Source organism: Natrix helvetica, assembly GCF_964273705.1.
Source record: "Natrix helvetica genome assembly, chromosome: 6".
Classification (NCBI taxonomy): domain Eukaryota; kingdom Metazoa; phylum Chordata; class Lepidosauria; order Squamata; family Natricidae; genus Natrix; species Natrix helvetica.
The window spans coordinates 85962577-85984270 of record NC_138553.1 but is presented as its reverse complement, the minus strand read 5'-3'; the positions used below and the strand labels follow the sequence as shown (position 1 = coordinate 85984270).

At 46.2% G+C, this 21694-nt stretch overlaps 1 protein-coding gene across 3 annotated transcripts in view; it reads right to left on the bottom strand.

Moving 5' to 3' along the window:
* Nucleotides 1-1354: 1354 nt before the first annotated feature.
* SEMA3E (semaphorin 3E) overlaps nt 1355-21694 on the bottom strand; it is a 103349-nt gene continuing 83009 nt past the window's right edge. For all 3 annotated transcript variants that reach the window (XM_081957237.1, XM_081957235.1, XM_081957236.1), the window contains exons 5-17: nt 21367-21460; nt 16203-16322; nt 15564-15706; nt 14521-14635; nt 13850-13919; nt 12491-12635; nt 8728-8950; nt 6778-6869; nt 5995-6036; nt 3996-4162; nt 3617-3684; nt 2917-3056; nt 1355-1979 (exon numbers count right to left, since the gene is read on the bottom strand). In XM_081957237.1, the coding sequence (XP_081813363.1) occupies nt 1524-1979; nt 2917-3056; nt 3617-3684; nt 3996-4162; nt 5995-6036; nt 6778-6869; nt 8728-8950; nt 12491-12635; nt 13850-13919; nt 14521-14635; nt 15564-15706; nt 16203-16322; nt 21367-21460 (1875 nt within the window). In that variant the 3' untranslated portion in view covers nt 1355-1523. The remainder of the gene's footprint in view (nt 1980-2916; nt 3057-3616; nt 3685-3995; nt 4163-5994; nt 6037-6777; nt 6870-8727; nt 8951-12490; nt 12636-13849; nt 13920-14520; nt 14636-15563; nt 15707-16202; nt 16323-21366; nt 21461-21694) is intronic.

Genomic DNA, 21694 nt, shown 5'->3' with positions numbered 1-21694 from the left:
TTAGCTTATACAGATATTTAAAATGCATATTAGGAATATATTACTTCATTGAAAGAGTCACTTCAGTTTCAAATATGGACATCCCATCCAATGATTCAAAGGAATGTGAGAAAAAAGTATTTCTAAATCACTGAATCATCGGTTAGGAGACGGCTGTTGGAGCACCAGGTTTAACGGGACTTACTCACGAAGCTTGGAAAGTCCACTCATTCCAATCCAATCTCCCGTTCAGAGGTTGGTGCCTGCAGAGAGGGCCTGGGGGTGCCGTGAGCCTTTTTGCTGTAAGGGGGGGTGGGGGTTAACCGGGGGGGGGGGGCGCTTCCTCCCAGCACAGATGCGGATCTCAGCCTCTTAAAAGAAAGACACACCTTGGCTGTAGTTGAGAAGCAGGTGGAAATAATATCAAGCGTGGCAATAAATCGCAGACACTCGCTAACCTTTGACCAATATTAAGCATTCCAATAGGGCAGGGGTGTCCAGGCTGGCTGGGGAATTCTGGGAGTTGAAGTCCACAAGTCTTAAAGTTCCCAAGTTTGGACACCCCTGCAATAGGGCGTTCTGCTTAGTACAAATTTTCTTAGGACTTTATGGTAAGAACAGGCCTAGAAGGGACAGAACACAGAAGTGGTAGAACTGGCAAGATGTTCTCTTTAATATACCCATCATATTCACACACATGGCTAATTTTAAACCTTGTTTTGTCGGCCTGTATCCTGATCCTCTTAAGCTCTTAAATGGTCCTCACAGGATGGACCTGGGATCGTCTGCTCCCCTTCTTGGCAAAAGGCACCGGAAGCCGTCAGTGAAACAGTTGGGCTCAGTTCAGGAAAACTCGACAGCAATGCTTTCTTCGCGCCTGCTAATATATCCATGGCAAGGAAGACGCCTCCTCATGGCTTGCGCAGATGTGCTCCGCTGCACTGCTCAGATACGTTTTGCTTTTCCTTTGTTGTTCAGCTTTTATTTATGATTACCTTCTTCCCGCTCACCACTCCTCCCATGAACTCACATAGGCAAACCAAGCAAGAATTAGAAACATGCTTTTCGGAAGGGAAAACTGTAGAATTTCTAGAATTTAGAACGAGGCTTTAGGATATGCCAGATGGAAAACAATTATAGCTATGTTTGAAATAAAAAAAAACCCCAAAGGATACAATTCACTGTTGCTTTGCTTGTCAAAACATCAGCAATCTGAACTCACTTAAATACCCCGAAATACACTAAAATATACAGTGCAAGCAAGCCCATGATTAATTGGACTAAATGCTGAATATGAAGATTGTCAGATTGTCTTTCAATTGAAGCTTGATTCATAATGATACAATTAAAATTCAACAATTAAGTGGGTTTAAAAAAAAAATGCATCTAAATAGACATCAAGTATATAACTTACTAAAAGCACTTTAGCTCATTTCCAGTCTCAACATCCCCTTTCACTGGGTCAAAACGCCACAAAGGTCTCCTCTGGGTGGATTTGTTTTTTTTGGGGGGGGGGTCTGAATGATATGATGGGTTCTCCCCCATCAGGAGTCAGCCTGGGTGTTCCTGGGAACTCGGTAGTGCTCCGATTTGACACGTGCCTTTTTCTCTTGTGGATTGGCATACTTCCACTTGGATGGAGTCATTTTCAGCTTTTTTCTCTTCTTATCCGTGCACCAGACTTTTTCGCAATATTCCTCCACTCTTTGAAAATTGCTGTATCCTATGAGTTGCAGGAACTCCTTGTACCAGGGCTTGGATCCGTGGGAGATGCTGCTCTGGGCAGGGCAGGGCATTTTTTGAGCCAGCTCCTCTTCGTAGTCCTTGCTGAACATGTAATCTACACGTTCCTCTTCCACCACTTCCAGGGTGATTTTTCTCACCGTGTGAACGATGCTGTGCTCCACCGTCTGGCAAAAATACGTCCCAGCATCCATCCGGTGCAGTCTTAAAAACAAGAGGCCGATGTCCATTTTAAGGATCCTCTCATCAGCCTTCACCTGCGTGCGGGTCAAAGAGGAAACTGTTTCATCCATAAGAAGGTTAAAAAAAAAATCAGACTGATGCAGAACTAAGATCGACTAGCAGTAATTGATTACATTTCCTGATATAATTGCAGACTTGTATAATTGAATTGGGTTTAGAGGAAGAGTCTAATAAATATATCAGTAAAATTTTGAATAAAATTCAGGGATGTTAAATTCAAATAACTTGAAGCACAATATACCCCCGTTTTTGAAGGCATTGCTAGTTTTACTGATTTATTTGTACGTAGTGTCCCCCCCTCCCCCCCAGTTGTCCTTTTGGTCTAGACGTTGCCCTCAACATGGAAAAAAAGGGAGAATGTAACTTCCTTGTTTAAAGTAGATGAGATCAGAGCGGATAACTGGGAGTCTGCAGCAGCACCCAATTCTCCAGAAAGGCTGAGGGGCCTGGACGACCTTCGGTCCGTTCAGAAGGCTTCCTACACATGTTGCTCTTTAGGGTCGGTTAGCTACGTTGAGTGATGCTAAAACTATTTGGGGAGGAATATTAGTGGAAGCGTGAAATCACCAACTGAGTGGGACTAATGGAAGGCACGCAACACTTCTTTCGTTAACCATATTCCATGAAACAGAAGCAGGGATTGAGGGGGTGTGCGTGTGTGTTTGTGTGTGTGAACCTGAACAAACCAACAGAACACCGAACGTAGTGAGTGGAGGCATAGAAGGACTTAGGGGTGTGCAGGGATTCTGTTTCAAAGGGCAAAGTGGGGAGGGGGCTTTTGTGGAAGAGCAGAGAAGCAGGATCTGGATCTCCCTCAGGAAGATGCTTGCCGACAGGCGCCCCCCCCCTGCATCCGGTACGCCTGTACCCCAAACCCCTCGCTGCCCTTGGACACCAGGCGGTCTGCAGAGGGACACCCCATGGAGGCCAGAGCAGGGCCAGGGCCAGTACCTCTTCCTTCCGGGCTTCGTGAGCTCTCTGCACAAGCCACATCACTTTGGCTTGCAGGGTCCTGGGGACGCACTCCAGGAGGGTACTGTTGTGCTCTATGCCGTACACCAGCCGCTCCTCCGCCTTGCCCGAGGCGTCTCCTGCGGACGGGAGGAGGCACCCATCAGCACCCACCTCCAAAGGGGAACTGAGCTTTGCTTTTAATACGCAAAGGAGAACAGCACCCCCCCACCCACCCCCGCATTAGGCAGCCACTAAGCATTCAACCAGGAGGACCAATATAGAACATATTCTACATATGGTGTTTTCTTTATGAACAGCGAGCACCTTTGCACAGGTACTTTGCCTACACGCTTATCTCCTATCACAGAATTAACAGAAAATCCTATAGGCAGACATTGCCCTGCCCCCCCCCCCTCCGCACATAACGTCTGAGTTGGAGCAAGCCAGGTTACAATCTGCGCAGCTCCTCCTGTTAGCAACGTTAAGACGAGGCCTTGGTTTTCCTTGCCTGAAACTGGGACCCAAAGTAGGAAATATATGACTGCAGGTGCTTTTCATCCCACCCACCCAAAATGGTGGTCTTGATTCCCTCCCTCTGCTGATGCAACCTAGGGCTGCCCTTAGCCTGTTGCCAACTTCCATCCCCACCATCTTTCCCACTTTCCTCTTAGGCACAGAAGAGAAGAGAAACAATTACCTAGCAACTGCTGGCCGAAGCACTGCTGAGCTGCATTTCCGTGACGGATATCTTGTCTACGGAAGCGTCTGAGCAAAAGGAAAAACAATTTGCAATTTGCTTCCACGTGTTGTGAATTTGGAAAATGGGCTCATTCAATTACCAGGGTACACCGGTTTCATGACCCCAGACTTTGGCCAGAAAGGGGGTCACTAGAGGATTATCTAGTTCACCTCCATCGGTCAGTCCGGGACTTCCCCAAGTCCTCCGGCCCCTAAGGGAGGACTCAAAGTCATTGGATCAAGGCTGACCGTCCTCAAAGAAAGCGGGCCAATGGTGCCCTCCAATGAAGACTTTTTGCCAACTACATGCCCTTTCACAGGCCTAGTAAGATTCTTACCTTTTTGTCTGTGTCCCTGTGGGATAATATCTGGAACAAGAGATCCCATCCCAGGCACAGTAGGGATCTCTTGCCAGGCAGCAGTCGGCACAAGCCGACCCATACATGTCACACTGGTGGAACTTCACCTGTGCCACCGCAGACTCGGACCCAACGTAGATTTGTTGCTGAAAGGAAAGCACAAAATCTCCAGTGAATTTTGAAATCTCCTACCTCCTTTGGGTGGACGATCCGTGGCTTCCAAAGGGAAGGCGAGAGAGAAGGTATATGACAAACATGCAGTGAAAAGAAAGCCACTTCCCGCATTGTTGTGGCTGAAAGAACATGATCAAGTTTGGTTTGGGAGACGCATGGTCTCCCCTCAAGCCGCCACTCAGCATGGAAGTGAAGGAAGAGGGCTTCCCTCTTTGGCCTTTAGCCTTGCAACCTGACCTCTGAGGGGAACCGCCGGCTGGCTCCCTTCAGTCTCCCTCGTGTAGTAGAGGAGGATGGGAGGGAGGCCTAAGACCTCTCGGCCTGCCTCCCTCTTTTCATCAAACTTCCTGCTTCTGTAATGAGGCTGCAAGGTTAACACAGGTTATAATGAATTTGAACCTCCTCCTTTATGGCCTGTGGTTGACGGTGGGCACTTTTTGATTTGAGGTGACATGGCAAAAGATACATTATTATAAAATTCTGGACAAAATTTGCTAAACAAGGCTGAGCTAGCGTTACTTCTTTGCGAGGTAAGCGGGTGTGAAAGGGTTCACCTATCTCTTCACTGCTCAGAGAAATAAAAATCAGGGCATCAACTGAATTTGGATATTAAATCGCTTAAGACGCCTTCAAATATTCTGCTATTCATAGCACAACCATGCTTTATTTATCAATAGCTGCGGCAAGATCCCATTTCACATTTTATGAATCAGGCAAAAGGGATCGGTTACGTAACACTTGAAGGAAACTCGACACAGCTTGTATCGAGCAGAATATACACGGTCACACATGCGTCGATTGTATGTGTACGCACACACACGCACAAACACACACAGGGAGAGAGGCGAGTATGTATCTGAACGCTTCTCTGGAAAGTAGAGCACAGCTATACATTAATATTTAACATTCTAGACCACTCCCTGAAAATTCATTTTATATCGTATATATTTTGTTGCAAAAGAGCTTTAAAGCAGCTGCTCTCTTGAAGCGGAAGGCCAGGGATAAGAAAGCAGCAACTCTGACCTTACGAAGGGTAACATAGAAGCAGCCCTCCATTTCACATAAATGAACTGAGTTGAATATTATTTGACTGAGCTGAACTGATATATAAACCAGTTCTACATAAAAATGCTATTAGTAAAAGGTGGGTGTTCCTAAGGTTTAGTTTTTGGTGCCTTTGAGTTAGTCTTGACTCTTCGCAACTGCCTGGACAAGCTCCTACAGTTTTCTTGGCTGTAGATTTTTCCACAAGTGCTTTACCCTTGCCTACTTTCTAGGGCTGAGAGAGAGTGACTGGCCCAAGGTCACCCAGCTGGTTTGGCGCCTAAGGCGGGACTAGAACTTATGGGTCTTTGTGGGAAGATTATGGGCTGCCTTCTGTTGGATGAATCGAGATTGGAAAATGATGTTTTAAGACATACGATGCATCATGTTCCCTTTGGGATACCCTCTGCCTATACTGGGAGTCTGCACCTGTGGAACGTCTGCCTGGCTGCTTGGGTCTTTTTTTTTTTTTTTTTTTTAAGCCAGGGGCTGACCTGAAAACCTAAAGCCCGACAGGAGCCCCTTGGTTTGTAAAGCTCTCCTAGCACCGGAGAACCTTACATCTTGCCAGGAAAAGGATTTAAAGTGGGTGCCTTAGTTTCCTCTTTCTTGGGCCACGGATCCTGATGGGACCGTTGGGGGGAAAAGAAAAGAGTTTAGAAGAAATACTTTATGATCTCTGAATATCCACATGTTCCATATATTCACAGACAGCTAAGAAGAATGAAATAATTTTCTTTAAAAAAGGAATAACACTTACTCTTTTGGAAGAAATTTCCATAAAAATAATGGAAGCTGGCACCTGAAAGTGAAAACATTTTTCTTAATTAGGAGAGAGGCCATCCAGGCAGTTAAGACAGCCAAATCTTGGTGATCTTGCTCCGTCCAAGAATTGCACATACTGTGGCCAAGATCGCTTGGCAATCTCCTGCAAAGGTTAGGGTTCCTTCTGCCTCTCGGCCTTCCTTCAGGCCACCCAAGGCCTTCTGGGATGAGCAAGGAGCAGCTATACCCCCTGGTCAACGTGTTGCCCTGTGCTGCCCTCCCCTGCCAGCTTCTTGGCCCACCTTCCAATAACTGCCAGGGAAGACATAAACGGATAGGCAGAGGAATAAGAGCAGCCAGGCCCCACAGAGCTTGGTAACTGCTGGAAATAGGCCTTTTGTCTCTGTTTGCCTCCTCAAAGAAAGGAGCCGTTTCATCAAGGAATTAAGAGAGGCTGCACAGTTTGTACTGAAAATAAGATTTAAACAAGCCTTTCCTGCCTGCCATATTTCTTAAGGCATCCTGGACATCATTGTAGGAAGCACAAAATCCAACACACACACGCACACAGAGTCTGGATAGTCTTCAAGGGCAGCCCCATGTAGGGCTCATTACGGTACCTAAATAAGCATGGACAAGCAGTCTAGACAGGTAGGCCAGTGAGTGATGCGGCAGAGATGGTCCCACGTCAGGAAGAGCATGGGTGTGACGTGTGTCCTGTGTGGAAGTGTCAGTGGGGAGGCCGGTGTTAAAAGCCAGCGGTCGAAGGCTCACTTACTTTGAACACCTGCAGCTCTTCAAGAATCACCTCCTCCATAGATTCTGTGTCTTGGTTGTAAATGGTGATAACTTTCAAGACAATCCCAGTATCTGTGGGTGAACATGAAAAGAAGTCTATCAGATAATTAGGAATTGGTAAAAAAACAACAACCACCACCATGTCAATCATTTAAGAGAAAAATGTTTGAAACCAACATGCCAACATTTACATGTGCAAGTCATTCAAAAATAAGTGTATATAAATTCAAATCATCAGAATCAGGAACCACATCTAGATAATTTCAAATGTTCAAAGTTTAACAACAACAGAATGGGACGGAACAGAATAGTATATTCTATTTCTTGGCCAAGTGTGATTGGACACATAAGGAATAAAAGGCAGCATTTAGTCACATGTTATCCGAGTCCCTTCGGGGAGAGGGGGCGGTCTATAAATTTTGAAAAATAAATAAATAAATAAGATTACTTTTGTTGTTGTTGTTATTGCAGAAAGCTCAGTTTCCTACACATAGAGCCAGCTTTGGAGAGAGGGGGGGGGGGGGGGGCAGGGAAGGAGCCAAAACAAGGACTGCCGCAGCAGCAGCAGCAGCAGCAGCCGTTGTGTTGCGTTGTGTTGCACTCCAGTGTGGACTTAGAGGAAGTGGCTGAGGAAGGGCACCCAAGGCCTCCTTGCTGGGTCTGAAGGAAGAGCGCCTGCTCCCAGGCTCCCTTTATTACCTCCCATCCCGAAAGCAGCAGCCTTTGTCTTTAGACAACCACAGAGGGGTCTTTTTTTCAGGCTGTTTTGCCAGGTTAAGGGCAGAGAGGTGCTGTGCACACCTGACCCTTAAATACGTCTTCCTAATTATTCCTAATTTTTGAACTTTGCCCAATAATAAAAAGAGATTATTAGCTCTGTGGATTCTTTTCTTTAAAGTTCTGAATTTCAGGAAGGAACAGTCTTGGTTTTATTTCTCCAAACCATTTAACCATCCAGACTAGTTTAACTATCGCAGGTTTCCCAGGAGGAAGGCCGTCCTAGCAGGCCTAAGTTGACCCCATGGAATTCCTGGCAGAGGGGTGGTTCAAAGGTAATAATCATGTTGGGAGATTTAAAAAATTGAGGAAAATCACAGTCCCAAACTGGCAATCTGGACCTAATCGTCTTTTTAAACCTTCCAGCAGCCTGGGGCAGAGCAAGTCAGCCGTAGGCCCTCACCGTGGAGTGAAAACGAAGGACCAAAACCCCCACTTGGGTAGGAGGGGAAATGATTATTCCCGTGCTCTGAATTAAGACATCAATCTTGCAGACCTTCATGCTTCATATAGATCATAGTTATAGAACGCATTGATTCCTGGGCTCTACTAGCACGGTGGAGCACCATAAACCCCTCCTTGGTGACTTTTGCAAGAGGCGAGAAGCCACGGGGCCTAAACCCCAAAGGAAGCTTCCCTTGAGCCTGCCCAGAGCTTTCCCAGTGAAGCTCTCAGCTGAGGCAATAATAATTTAGGAGGCTCCTGATAGCAGCACGCCCCCACCCCCCGGGAGCTTCTCTTCCTCCAGTGTGGAGCACCCAGGCCCCCGTCTGCCGGTGCAGGGATGTAGGGTGCAAGAAGGGTGGCTCTGGGAGAAAGAGGGGGGGGGAGAGCGGGAAGGGGAGGAGAGGAGGGTCTAGAGAGGTGGGAGATGGAAAGGGCGGCATCGCACAATTCGCAAAAGACGGAAAGGATGGCGGCCTCCCTGCTCGCCATGCATCGAGTCAAGATTCGCTCCTCTTACCAGGCACAGCGGTTGGGAAGGAGGAAAGCAGGAAGAAGGATTCCCTGGCTAGAAATAGCGAGCAAGGAGTCGGCCTGGGGCCCCAAGCAGCACGGATGGGTTGGAGGGCAGGCGAATGGAGGGCGAATGGAGCCAGCCCGACACCCCCTCACGGAGAGGGAAGTCTAAATCTCCCGTTTTCCCTCTTACCTGTCCCGATAAATAAGACATCGTATTGGCCGTCTTCTGCTTCCACCCTGTCCACTGCTATTTGCTTGAGTCTGTACTTCCCGTCTGTCTTCACAAGAATTGGCCTCTTGTGCACCGGCCGGACCGCCTGATACATCAGCGGGTGGGTTCGAGCGAAGCGGATGGCCTCGTCCGGATAGTCTTTGGTGCTCCCGTGCAGACCCCCATTCACTTTGCTGGCACACTGCCAAACGAAAAGGTGAGGTGAGGTGAGTGCCCCGAGGGCTCTCTCTGCCAGGTGTGCACTGCACCTGCCATTTAAGCAGCTGTACGTACCACATCAAGGCATTCAAGGGAGGCCCAGGCCAGGCAAGAGTCGGGATTCTTTCATTTTGGCCGAACTGTTTGGATTGCAGCTCCCGTGCTGGAGCCCCCCACGGCCACCATCTCAGGGTTAGCCCCCCTCCCTCTCTCAGCAACATCTTCCACCTCAAGGTGTAGCCAGCCGGGCTGTCAAGCTGGCTAAGGGTGGGGAAAGAGGCACCTGTCACCTGCAATGACCACTCTAGGCCCCTGGGGATAATCAGACAGAAAGGCAGCCTGAGGACCTGGCACCCCTGTGGGGCTGAAGCAAGGATCCTTTCCTTTCTGCCCCTCTATTATGGGATGGAGTCCCCTTAGAAACCAGACCGGCCCACAGGCTAGGCTTCCTGAGGAAACTGCTTCAGGGTGCAATCAGGGGCGACAAGACCCCCTGGACGACTGAGGTTCCTTTGAGGTTTTACATTTTTACAAAATTGGTGCTTTCATTGGCTTGAACCTTGCCTTTCTTTGATGCTCTGAATTGCTGTGGACCATTGCAAGTCTTTGGGCATGAATTTAATGAGTAAATAATAAACAAGCAAGCAAGCTGAGGGACTAAAGCAAATCAGTTTGTACTGCAATCTTTTGTGTGTCGACTTAAAAGATAATTCAGTTTGGGGGGGGGGAGGTGTTGAGGGCTGACTCCCAGGTAAGCCTTTGCACGCTGGCCTCCTGAGCAGCTAAATCATGGGCTCTTCCGAACAGGAAGCTTTTAACTGCTTCAGCAACCGGAGAGGATCATGGGCTCCAACTGATTCTGGAGCCCCCCCCCCCCGTTCCAAAGTGGCCTCGTGCCCTTGCATCATTTAGGATCCTGCTAGAAACCTCCGAGTGGTCATTTACTCCTTCCGCAGATCTTGAGAAGCCCAGCCACAGTCACAGACTCTCCCCATTTAGATTGGATTCTCAATCAATACGGTGAAATCAAATACTCTTTATGTTTACTGGAAACATTCATTTTTAACTTGCGGCAAGACTACAATCGACAATCGTAAATGCCAATGCTTGTCCAACGGGGCAGCGTTTACTGTATTTTTCAGAGTATAAGACGCACCGGAGTATAAGACGCACCAAGGTTTTGAAGAGGTAGGTAGGGAGAGAGAGAGAGAGAGAGAGAGAGAGAGAGAGAGAGAGAGAGAGAGAGAGAGGGTATAGGTAGGTAGAGGGATATATAGAGAGAAATAGAAAGAGAGAGAGAAATACAGTAGATAGGTAGGGAGAGAGAGAGTAGGTAGGTAGGTAGGTAGGTAGGTAGAGGGAGAGAGAGAAATACAGTAGATAGGTAGGTAAATAGAGAGAGAGAGAGAGAAAGAGAGAAATACGGTAGATAGGTAGGGAGAGAGAGAGGGTGTAGGTAGGTAGGGAGAGAGATATAGAGAGAAATAGAGAGAGAGAGAGAAATACAGTATATAGGTAGTGAGAGAGAGAGAGTGTAGGTAGATAGGTAGGTAGATAGAGGAAGAGAAAGAGAGAGAAATACAGTAGGTAGGTAGGTAGGTAGAGAGAGAGAGGGTAGGTAGGTAGATAGAGAGAGAAAGAGAGAAATACAGTAGGTAAGTAGGGAGAGAGAGAGTAGGTAGGTAGGTAGAGGGATAGAGAGAGAAATACAATAGGTAGGGAGGGAGAGAGAGAGAGTAGGTAGGCAGATGTTTCCAGGTGTATTTATCCATGTGCTGGAGAAGGAAATCGCTGACAACCTGCAGCACCTAAGACTTGTTTCTGCTGACACAGCACTTGATCAATCTAGTTTTCATCAATCACTTTAATTAAAGAGCTTTCCGAAAGGGGGAAAAAACAGTTTTTGCACTCTGCAAACCTCCCAAAAACGGGTCCGTTTTGTTTTTTAAAAAGGCATGAATAGTCTTGGGGGAGGGAGCTTGCAGAATGCTCGGGGGGGGGGAATGGCCCATTTTTCGCGAAAACGGGCCCGTTTTTTGTCATAAAACTTGCATACATAGCCTTATGGAGGCTTACAGCATGCTGCTGGGGGCAGGGGGGGGGGAGGAGCAAAAAAGGCCAATTTTTGCTCATTTCTGCCCTCCCCAACCCCAGGAGTTCTCTGAAAGTCTTCATAAGGGTATGCACGGCCATTTTTGTGAAGGGGGCGGGGTTTCGGAAGGCAAAAAATGCTGTATTCAATGTATAAGACGCACCCAGATTTTCAGCCTCTTTTTTGAGGAAAAAAGGTGCACCTTATATTCCAAAAAATACGGTATTTTCCTTTTCTTGGGACTTGACTCTTCTGAACTATTTGCTCCGTGATGCTTTGAAAATTCATTTTCTCATCAGACAGCAGCAGAATTTTCATCGGCTGCTTGTCACAAAAGGCAGAAGTTGTGGCTCTCAGCAGACGTTCAAAGGCCTGGTTTTCTGCAGATCGACTCAGTGACAGTTGAAGGAGAAATCCTGCTGGAAAAGTCTTGTCTCCAGCAAGATTGGAGCATGTAGCATTGAGCTGGGGATGCGTGTGTATGTGTGTGTGTGGAGAGGATGAGAGAGAAGAGGGGGAGGGAGGGAGGGAGAGGATAGATAGAAAGAGATGATAGATAGGGAGATAGATAGAAACATAGCCTATATTTTATAAAATATAACTAGGTCATCATATGCCACATAGGCAGTGCTCTCATATTATTCATTAAGGCAATTTCAAAAACTCCACTCTGGGCTTCAAACAATTATGCTGACGTGTTTGGGTGATTTCACCAACCTCCCTGGTGAGAATTCTATTCCAGGAGGGATCAATGCTTAGAGTCAGTGGCAGGACTGCCAAATGACTCTGCTCACTTACGCACCTCGGTCCAACGTTGTTCAACTTCGCTGGGCCGAGGCATGGCGCCTCACGTGAATGTCAGGGTGTGATTGAAATTCTTAACTAAGAACGGGATATTTGGATAGAAGATTTAGACAGAAGATTTGTAGAACCTACAATGACAGGGCAAACAGGTCCTTCTTTCCTTCAGTGCAAAATGCCTCGGTATTTCTGCAAGGATGCGATTAAAAAGTAGGAAAAATAATGGTCCTTAATTCAAAGAAGATGATGAAAATGCTTCCCATTGCTTCCTTGTATGTAAACTGGGAAAATGAGGAGATAAACAAATCTTCCAATTTCATTTAAAATGGTGCTTTGTTGAATAAAATATAATGTAGCTTCACACATCTTTTAAAATAAAAAAAAATTAACCAAACCTATGATTGTACCACTGGCCACTGTGGCTTGTTTCTCCTGTAATGAACCTTGGTTTGCAAGGTCAGCAAAGGCTGTGCTGATTAGGGCCACGTTGTTCAAAAGCACCTTGACAAATCTCAGCCACCTCAGCGCAGTCAGCAAAGCACAGAATAGACACAGAAATGCCATGCGATGCACTTCCCTCCCTGCCATTTAAAACAGGACCGAATGCCTGACTCCAAGGGGAAAACTCACCGATCCAGGCCTCGGGTAGGGCACTTTGCCTTCATACACAGACCAGTGGTACTCAGGCCCTTCTTTGTGAGCGTACGGTCCGTTGAAAGCCGCCCGAATACTGGCCATATGATAGACGCAGACAGCGTACCCGTGGAATATGTTGCTGCAAGAGAAAAAGGGTAGATGGAGTTCGTGATTTGAAAGTTCTTCGTGGAAAGCTTGTCATTACGTAACCACTTTGTAGATCGGTGGCTTCAGCCCTTGCTCTCTCCCTCTCCCCCCCCCTCTCCCTCTCTCTCCTTCGCCATTCTCGAGTCTCCTTGTGCCACTGACAATTTCCATTTAAGGAGCTGCTCCTGCAACACTTGAGCAGGACAGTTGGTGTTACAACAGGGTCACTCTTGTTTTCACCCCCCACCCTCCCCGGGGACCCCTTGCTCAGGGCTCAGGCCTTCTTGGAAGCGAAAGCCGCTGGACGCCCTTCCCTTCTGCAGTGCCCAGGGCTGCTTCTTGCAAGCAGCCTCCATTCCTGGAAGAGATGGAAGCCAGAAGCGGAGACCAAGGACAACAGTGTCCCTACTCCCAGGTTTCCCCTCTCGGTGAGTGGTGCAGCGCTGAGGGCTTCCTCAGGCAGTCAGCAGTTAATTCTCAGACAACAATGTTGGGTTGTGATGAAAATTGTTTAGGGTTTCAAAGGGGACACGTTCTTGCTGCCTCTTGGTCTTATTCTTGAGAAGAAGGAAGGGAGAGAAGAGAAGCAGGGACAAATAGGCAGATTGCTTTGCAGTGCATCCTATCCAGGGGTGGGATCCTACTGGTTTAACAACCAGTTCGCTGAGCGTGTGTGTGTGTGTGTGTGTGTGTGTGTGAGCCTGACGTGCATGTGCGCAGTTCACAGGAAAACAGCTGAGACCTGGCTGAGGCGCCTGTCAGCTGGGCTAAAACACAAATCTTTGGAGCTACTGGTTCGCCCAAACTGCCCCCAGCTGGTAGAATCCCAGCCCTGATCCTATCCAATGTAGTCACCTAAATCCAGTGCTCACTTCTTTTGATATGAAAGGTAAGCACCAGAGCGGGGCTGGCTGATCTGTAGGGATCTGTAGGGACCTGTGATCGCCTACAGAGACGATCCCATCTGGACCTTCCGGAGCGCCTTCAGGGGGAGATGGGAGTCTGCCTACAGACTAGAAGCAGTTAACGCAATGTCAACTATTTTATTCTCCAGGAATAAATGCTGGTTTAATATATCAGCTCATTCTTACATCGTTATCACCCAACTGTCCCGTGGGTTTGCTCACAGGGTGGGAGGGGGGGAGGGGGGGGCTTGTGGCCTGTACATCAGGGTTTCCATGACCTTCCCACATCATATCTGCCTACCTTGTAGTGTTGAAGAGTCCAAATATCACTGGGTTTTTGTTATCCCGAGTCTGGAGCAAAAATATGTCCTCTGAAAAAATGGGAACGTGAGACAGTTTAACTTGCACTACAATTAGATATTTTAACAATATCCATAAATACACAAATAGGCTTGTTTATACTACCTAGCCAAGAAATAATTTCATATGCTTAATTCTGTGAAGTTATTACTGACCCAAAGGGCCGGGTTGGGCCTCATGCTGTATCGGTCTCCTGTTCTATTGGAACTGCAAGGAGAATGGATTTATTATTGCTGTGGCTAATTAAAAACAGAAGTGAGAGTTTCCTGAATCTTCTGTGATACTGAACTGGAAGAAGAAATGGAAAGAAAATGTGCAAATTGAAACGGGTTCACACATTATTCTAAACTGGGATTTATTTCAACCAATATTTGTTGAAAAAGCCACACTGGCTCCATTCACACAGAACGCTAAGCCAAAACCAAGCAGGTGACATTATCGCCCAACGTGTGAAACGTGCCACTGTGGCTGCTGCATGAAATCATGGTTTATTGTTTATTGTTAACAGCACCTTCTTGCTACTAAAGATTTAAATGCAGCCATGCAACTGTTTCCCCCTTTGAGCCCTTACGAGGGCTCTGCCTTCAAACTCTTTGCAGCCACGTAACTCACCCAACTCGTCAAAATGCGTGTCGATGCCATTCACCCCAGGTACAGAACACGCCAGCCTGGCTTTGAGGAAAGTGGTCCACTTATTCACCAGCATCCTTTGTCCTCCCATGTCGTTCTGAGAAGAAGAGGGCAAGAAAGTCGTCTCTCGGAGCCAGGGAGGATAGACGCTGCTAAGCTGTGCATTCACACAACGTGACTCACTCCACCCGACCTCCCAGCGCAGCGCAAAGCACCTGACCGCACACTAACCCAAGCTGCATACGTGTACGAAGGTTGAAAACCAGCCCTTCAGTCGGTGCCTTGTATGAAAGGAGAGGCCAGGCCCCCCAGATGACCCCTCACTTGATCACAGCCGAGCGGAGGCCCCGCAGGCAAAGGATTTTGACTGGCTCACGGCAGGATTTCAGGTCAAGGCGAAGGAGTTCCCTGAAGAGGGTCCATGCTTGGGATGCTCTAGAACCTTGAAAGCTAAAGGGGGAGCTAAGCTCTAATCTCTCGTGGGACTAAGGGGGGATGCTGGAGGGGCCCCGTGTGGTGGGATCGGCCGAACTGTTGAGGCCATCGCCATACAAAGTGGAGCTTTGGAATTAAAATAAGGAGCACACCCGAACTTTGCATTCAGTTCTACACACAAGGGGTGGCTTTTTCTTTCCCTTCTCTTTCCCTGGGCTCCCTTTTAGGCTGCCCTTCGTGTCTTCTTCGATGCCCCTCTCTGCCTCTCCGAGCCTGTGAGGCAGAGTCACACTGAGGTGGGTGACCGTAGGGGCAGCTGGGGATCCAGAGACTGGGGCTGGACTCCCAGTTCAAGCTTGGCTTGTGAGAGAGTGTGTGTTTTATTTTATTTTATTCCAGCTCTCCTAAAACTGCCTCCTCCAGGCTCATGCCCATAAACCTTCTGGGACGGAGGCTCATCAGTTCTAGAACTAAGATGCCCAACATATCCGAAGGGAGTCCAGTTGGCAAAAGCTGAACTAAATACACAGAAGAAAAAGGGAGAAAAAAGCAGCCAATCCCCAGTAGACGGTAATAAAAGTGTTCCTTACCGCACAGACCCGGCCCACCCTGGCGTAGAGCGCGTGGGCCCCTGCTTCTGCCTCCAAGGCTTTCTCGGTGAAGAAGAAATACACCTTGTTATCTTCCCGGTCTTCGTTGTCAGGAATCACGTGGGAACTAACAAATGTGGGTTCTTAAAGAGACAGTGAGATACGGCATTGGTAAAACTGATTAATTCCAATGTCAGCAAAATTGCATTCGAGATATACAATAAGGTCTGAAGAACATCAGAAGAGCTCGTTTTGGATACGAAACAATAATAATTCCGGATCCTAAGGCAACGTTTCCAGTTCAAAGCTCTTTTGTTCTTGTGGTGTCCTCCTGTGTTCTTCTGTTGTAGAACTAGCTAGCATGGCAGGAAAGAATGTTTGGAATATGATGGCAGGGCATAACCTCTCGGCTAATCAAAACTTTGCAAAGCATAACTTCCATTTGCATTGTCACATACGAGATTATGAACCTCTCTAAAACAACTTGCATCATGGCCAAACCTCCATGATGATGCTTTGTGGGGGAAGACCTACGGCAGAGGCTAGCCAAGTACCCTGAAATAGTGTTTCTGATGCTTCGTGCTGGTGATTGCCACTGCTGTTCTCCTCAGTGTCATTGTTACTTAGAGCCATTTGTACCTTTCAGCAGCCGTTCATCGTCAGGCTCGGTCCGGATGTGAGCCAGGCGGCCCATCAGGCGGAAGATGGCAGCGTCTCTCCCCCAGTAATCACTGTACAGTCCAGTAAACAGTTCGCTTCCTGGAGGCCAAAGGGACAAAGGGAGTGAGAGTTAAGGAAAGCCTCTAGCAAGGCCAACTCAATTCCTAATGGCCGCATAACCACAGCTATGCCGTTTTCCTTGACCACAGCGTGGAAGTGACATCCTCAGAGGAAGTGGCCCCCTGAGGGTGTGCACGTCTGTGGCTTGCAGGGTACACTCAAGTTTAGGAATCCTGTATCACAGACTGTGAGTGTGAGCTCATTTGTGTCACGCTGTCCAAAATATGTGAAAAATGAGACATCCCCAGCTCTGTTCTTGGTCTGGCCAATGAGTTGAGTCCAGGCCAGGCAGGATAGGAGGAGGAGGATTGGGGAGTTTGTGTAGGCCTGATAAGAGATGCACACGGCATCTCTCTCTCTCTCTCTCTCTCTCTCTGTGGCCCTCTCTGGCATCCGCTGTCCTGCCCCTCCACCTTCTTTTCCAACCCCGGGCTCACTCCTTCGCCAGAGCAGCCATTTGGCAAACCCTCTTTACCACAAAGACATCAGTACCACAAATGGCCTCCGGAGTGTAGCACTTCAGTTGTGTACCAGAATGAAGCCAACGTCTTCAGACAACCATAATTGTTGCATACTGAAATCCAGGCTATCAGAAAGGAGTCAGCATATACTTCTAGGTTTTCAGGTTCTCTTAACAGAGAACAGGGGCCAAGCCCATCTTGTAATTCTAAACTTTACAGATGTGGAAAAGCCTGTTTGACTTTGATATAAATACTGTATGTATGAGCTTCAAACAAATATATAATATAATATATAATAGTGGAATATTATACAAGTGGGTATTCTACAAGTATCTCTTCTACAAAAGATAAGGCAGAGATTCAGTAACCTAATATTTAGACTCTATATTTTCCCTAACATAAGTTAAGGGCAATTAGGATTATATATCACTAATTCATTTCTTAAAATATAGATATCAGTGGAATCAAAACAACTTGCATATATTCACCACGAGATGGCAGCCAGGCCACAAAATAGTGGAAAGAACATATTACGCATACAAAAATAACGGTCTTCTCTCAATATAATATATTTATTTTCTTCCTTTTTTAAACGTGAAAGAAAACAAACACATTTTCTAATTTATATTTCACCATTAACATGAGTAATACTATTATTTTGATTATTAGTGTATTTTCTCAAGGATTTACAATTTTTACTTGCCAAGAAGGATGGATTTAATTTTGGTTTATATCCATCTGAAAACAATTATGCTATGATTTTAAATACTGACTTGAATAATGTACTCTCTCTACTAGGTAAACTCTGAAATCTGTTTCCAACAAGAGAAGTGTTATTATTTCTTAGGTTTGCTTAATACTGAATAAATATTGATTTCAAACTCATGAGGTCCTGAAACTAAGTAAAATATTAGCATGTAAAATCAATTTTAGCAGCTCGTACTGATGTGGTATTTCATGGCAGAATCTACAAAATAATTATGTCATCACATTCTCTAATTCTCAGCTTTAGAAGATACAACCTTTGACATCTACAGAAATACAGAAGCCGTGTGTGTGTGTGTGTGTGTGTGTGTTTAGCCTTATGACCCAGATTGTTTAGCCAGCAGGACTCCAATCATTGGACGCCCCCAGACTCAGCTTTTCATGACATTTGAAAACAGGCCCACATAAGAGAAAAACCTTGGTTTTCATAGGAGCCTGGAGCTGACTCGTGAAAGCAGCCGTGTCTTTCCAAGGCTTCCACAGATTCAGATAGTGCTTGTCATTATTTCAGTCTCTGCAAGATCATTTTATCCCTGTTCTAGATTCTTACCTTACAGTATTGCTGCCCAGACTTGTCTTTGGGGGGGGGGGGTGTTTGTAAAATAAAAATTTCTGGATAGCTATATTATCTACCCTATGGCATAGCTGTGATTTTCCTGTTCCTTAGTTTGGGGCTTTTTGAGTCTGATCTGACGTTCCTGGCCTTCCCTGGGTGGGTGGGGAGCTCTCCGTGGGGCTCCCTTTCAGGAGCTTCAGCCACCGTGCCTTCAAAGGGCCTCAAGGCCTTTGTGGTTGACAAGCGGCCATCTTTATTCTGACTTTTCTGGAGGAAGCTGCCTTTTCTTTCTGGGATGAGAAACCCAAAGATAACAAACCAAACATCTCTGGAAACCTTTCAGTAACTGCAGCCATTTCCACGAATAGCTGGCTAATAAAAATATAACTAATAGCCCATTTCAAGCGTGGAATTAACTTGGCAAATGTGCTAGATAATTTGCATAACTGTACACCTATGGTGTTAAATGATCGATTGAGACATTTAACTGCAGATCAGCCCTTTAGAAAAGATGCAACTGTATTCCGAACTCATTTTTACTGGCAATTTCCTTCTTGCAAGGCAGTCAATAGTAGGATTTTTGAGTAGTAGGATTTTTAGAGGTCTATCATTAATAATGTTGGATTTACTTGGCTGTAAATCTACTTTCAGTGAGAATGTTTGTGCTCAGCTAGAATTGTCTGATCCAGCATTTTCTAGAAAACACTGAAATACCAATCCTCATAAAGGACTAGATCTCCCTTCAACGATGGCATCTTGATACAGCGATCACAGCCTCTGATTTATTCAGCAACGTTTGCCAAAAAGAAATATCTCTTCTCAATGTCCATAGGTCTTTGTTACATCTTCCCAGCCTTTCAACAGGAGGACCCGGCTGACTTGAAGACTTGAATGTAGCCGCATCCCAGGCCCCCTCAAGGCCCTGGAAGATCCTTGGTTCTTTCTCGGTGGCTGTTTGAGTGACATCTGACTGATGGGTGGCACTGCCTGGCACTAGACTGACTGTCAATTTATACAGTCTCACCCTGGGCAAATACAGAAGTGCCTCCTCCCTCCTCCCTCTCAGCATGAAATGGGCCCTTGGACATTGTTGCTGGAGTGACATTCCACCTCCAGCATCTTCCCGCATGGGGGGTGCTTCCTCTGGGTGCCTGCTTGGTTTAGCTGGGCATTGGGGTTCAAGCCTTCAGAGACCTGCTAGGAATGTATGCTCCCGACTTCTTTGCTCCTCCCTCCCCAGAACATCCCCCACCCCCATCAACACCCACCCACCCAGCCACCCAGAGTAACTGGAAATAATGGGAGTCAACCGAGGAAAGCAAAGGTCCAGAGGATCCCTCTTACTCCTCAGGCAGAGCAGCAGAAAGGAGGCAGTTGAGAGGCCCAGCATTTGTCAAAAGCCACACGCCTAAAGAAAACAGGCTCCCTTTCAAGAGCCTGTGTGGTCTTTGTTAACTCGCCAGTCAGCTCCATTATAAAGTAACGTTAACTTCCAAAATAATGGAAGCTGTTTTATTGAAAGCATGCGGGAGAATTCATTTATTTTAGACATTTGAGTCATAAAATTATTTATGGAATATGCCCAATCATTTAACATTTTTATATAGCATTAGCCATGGTTGAAAGCCTTTTCTGTTTTCTGATTGTCATTCGGAATGTATTCGTTCAAAAGTAGAATTGTTCCTTACTGTTTTTCCTTAGTATCAAATAATCTCTCCCAAAACTGAAGCTGATTCACAAGAAACTGTTTAAAGGAGCAACCAAACAAAGTAAAAAGTGGTAGGGAAGGAGCACAATTTAAGTCTTCTCTGCTACTGAGGAAAATTTGTGCTTAAATTCCATCCATTAAAATAATTTCATTTTAGAAAAACTTAAGTTTGATTGGAGTTTGCCCAATATTTTAATTTAATGCACACAAAACCACAAAAGATTACACTGCATTTTTTTCCTGCTGCAATGCAGGCATTTCAGTAAAAGTTACTCTGAATCACGAGGGTTCTTAAACAATGATAAATACACGCAATGTACTTTAAGTTGCCAAAGTGTGCCATGAGGCTTTGGATGGTCGTGCTGTTGAGTACTTTGAAATCAATTCCAAAATGATATCTTGGAACACACGGACCTGTCTGGAGCTCTTTGAAACAACTACAATTTGGAAAACATTGTGAAAATCCAGGAAAAGCTTGAAGGAGCTTCACAGAGGCTCCATGTTCAGCTTCTGTATGCTCCAAAGGTCTGAAATGAATCCAGAGGTGTGGATAGACGGCTTGAATGGACAAAATCCTATAGGTGAGATTAAACAAAACTGTTCTCTGAGTTGACACTCTGTGCTAAACTAGGATAAAAAAAAGAGAAGCCATTTCTAGGAGCATCTGTGAAGACACATTTTCCTCCCTGTGGAGAAAACAACATGATAAGCTCTAAATTGTTTGCACTGGAATTAGACTAGCGCTAAAAGAGCAGCCATTTTGAACTTGGTATCACAAAGCCTGTGCAAGTCTAGCTAAAGCCCGTTTTCCTGTCTCCTGCAGTTGGGGTCTCCCCTGGAGATGGGGATTCCATGCTGGCTGAAGGCCACCCAGCCCCAACCATGGCTACGTCCTGCTCTCATTGGGCCATGTTTTTTCTGAGCCTGGTTTAGATTCCAGCAATGGGACATCAATGCAAGGCTGTTCACTGCCCTGTCTGTACTGATAGCATGGGGCAAATCCTATCTTAGCTAACAAGGTTCCAAAGATGCCTTTTGCGCTGGACAATATTAATACAGTATAATATAGGATGGAGATCATATCAACATTTCCAAACTACAGCTTGTGTCTGCTGAATCCATCTGTGAATGAGTTCTGCACGAGCTCTCATAAAGTGCAGGAATGGAGAAGCATCTTTAGCTCTGAAGCCTCCCTTTCTGTAGGCTTTGGACTGAATTTCCAGAAGAGAATAATTCTTGAAATTGGGGCAGCAGGAGCTGGCACAACTGGGATTTCTCCCACATTCAGAACTGATTTCATGGCAGATAACAATCATGGATGGCAATAACACAGTCAGTGAGGGTAACAATGCCTGAAGAGCCCCTGACATTTCCCCAGTGTGATGCAACAGGCAAGACGGATGGCAGGCCAACCCTGAGACTCTAGGAGTCAATCCAACAGAACCCGACATATGTAAACAGGAAGAAAACTGATGCAGATATAGATGGAATAGGGAGTCGGCACGAATTGGAAAGGAATTCTTAGGTCATTACCATATAAAGTGGACATGAAGGAAGAACTTGGTGCGTATGGACATCTGCCCCTTCCTTTCTCTAATCGGTGAGCTTCTAGATGAAAGAGGTGATCCTTTAAGAAAAGTAGAGAGAGCATTAGAAGAGATACAGGCAGATGAAAAAAAAAACTATCAAAGGTAATAGACGTGTCAGTGTTTTCTACTCAGAACAATATAATCAAGCATCTACACCCCCTCCATTGCGTATATTCTGAAATGCGTCATCCAGATATTTTAAGTAGAGATTTAAATCTCTTGCCTTAGTTTCCACCCGTGCAGAAGAAGAAAATCAGAAAAACCAGTTTATT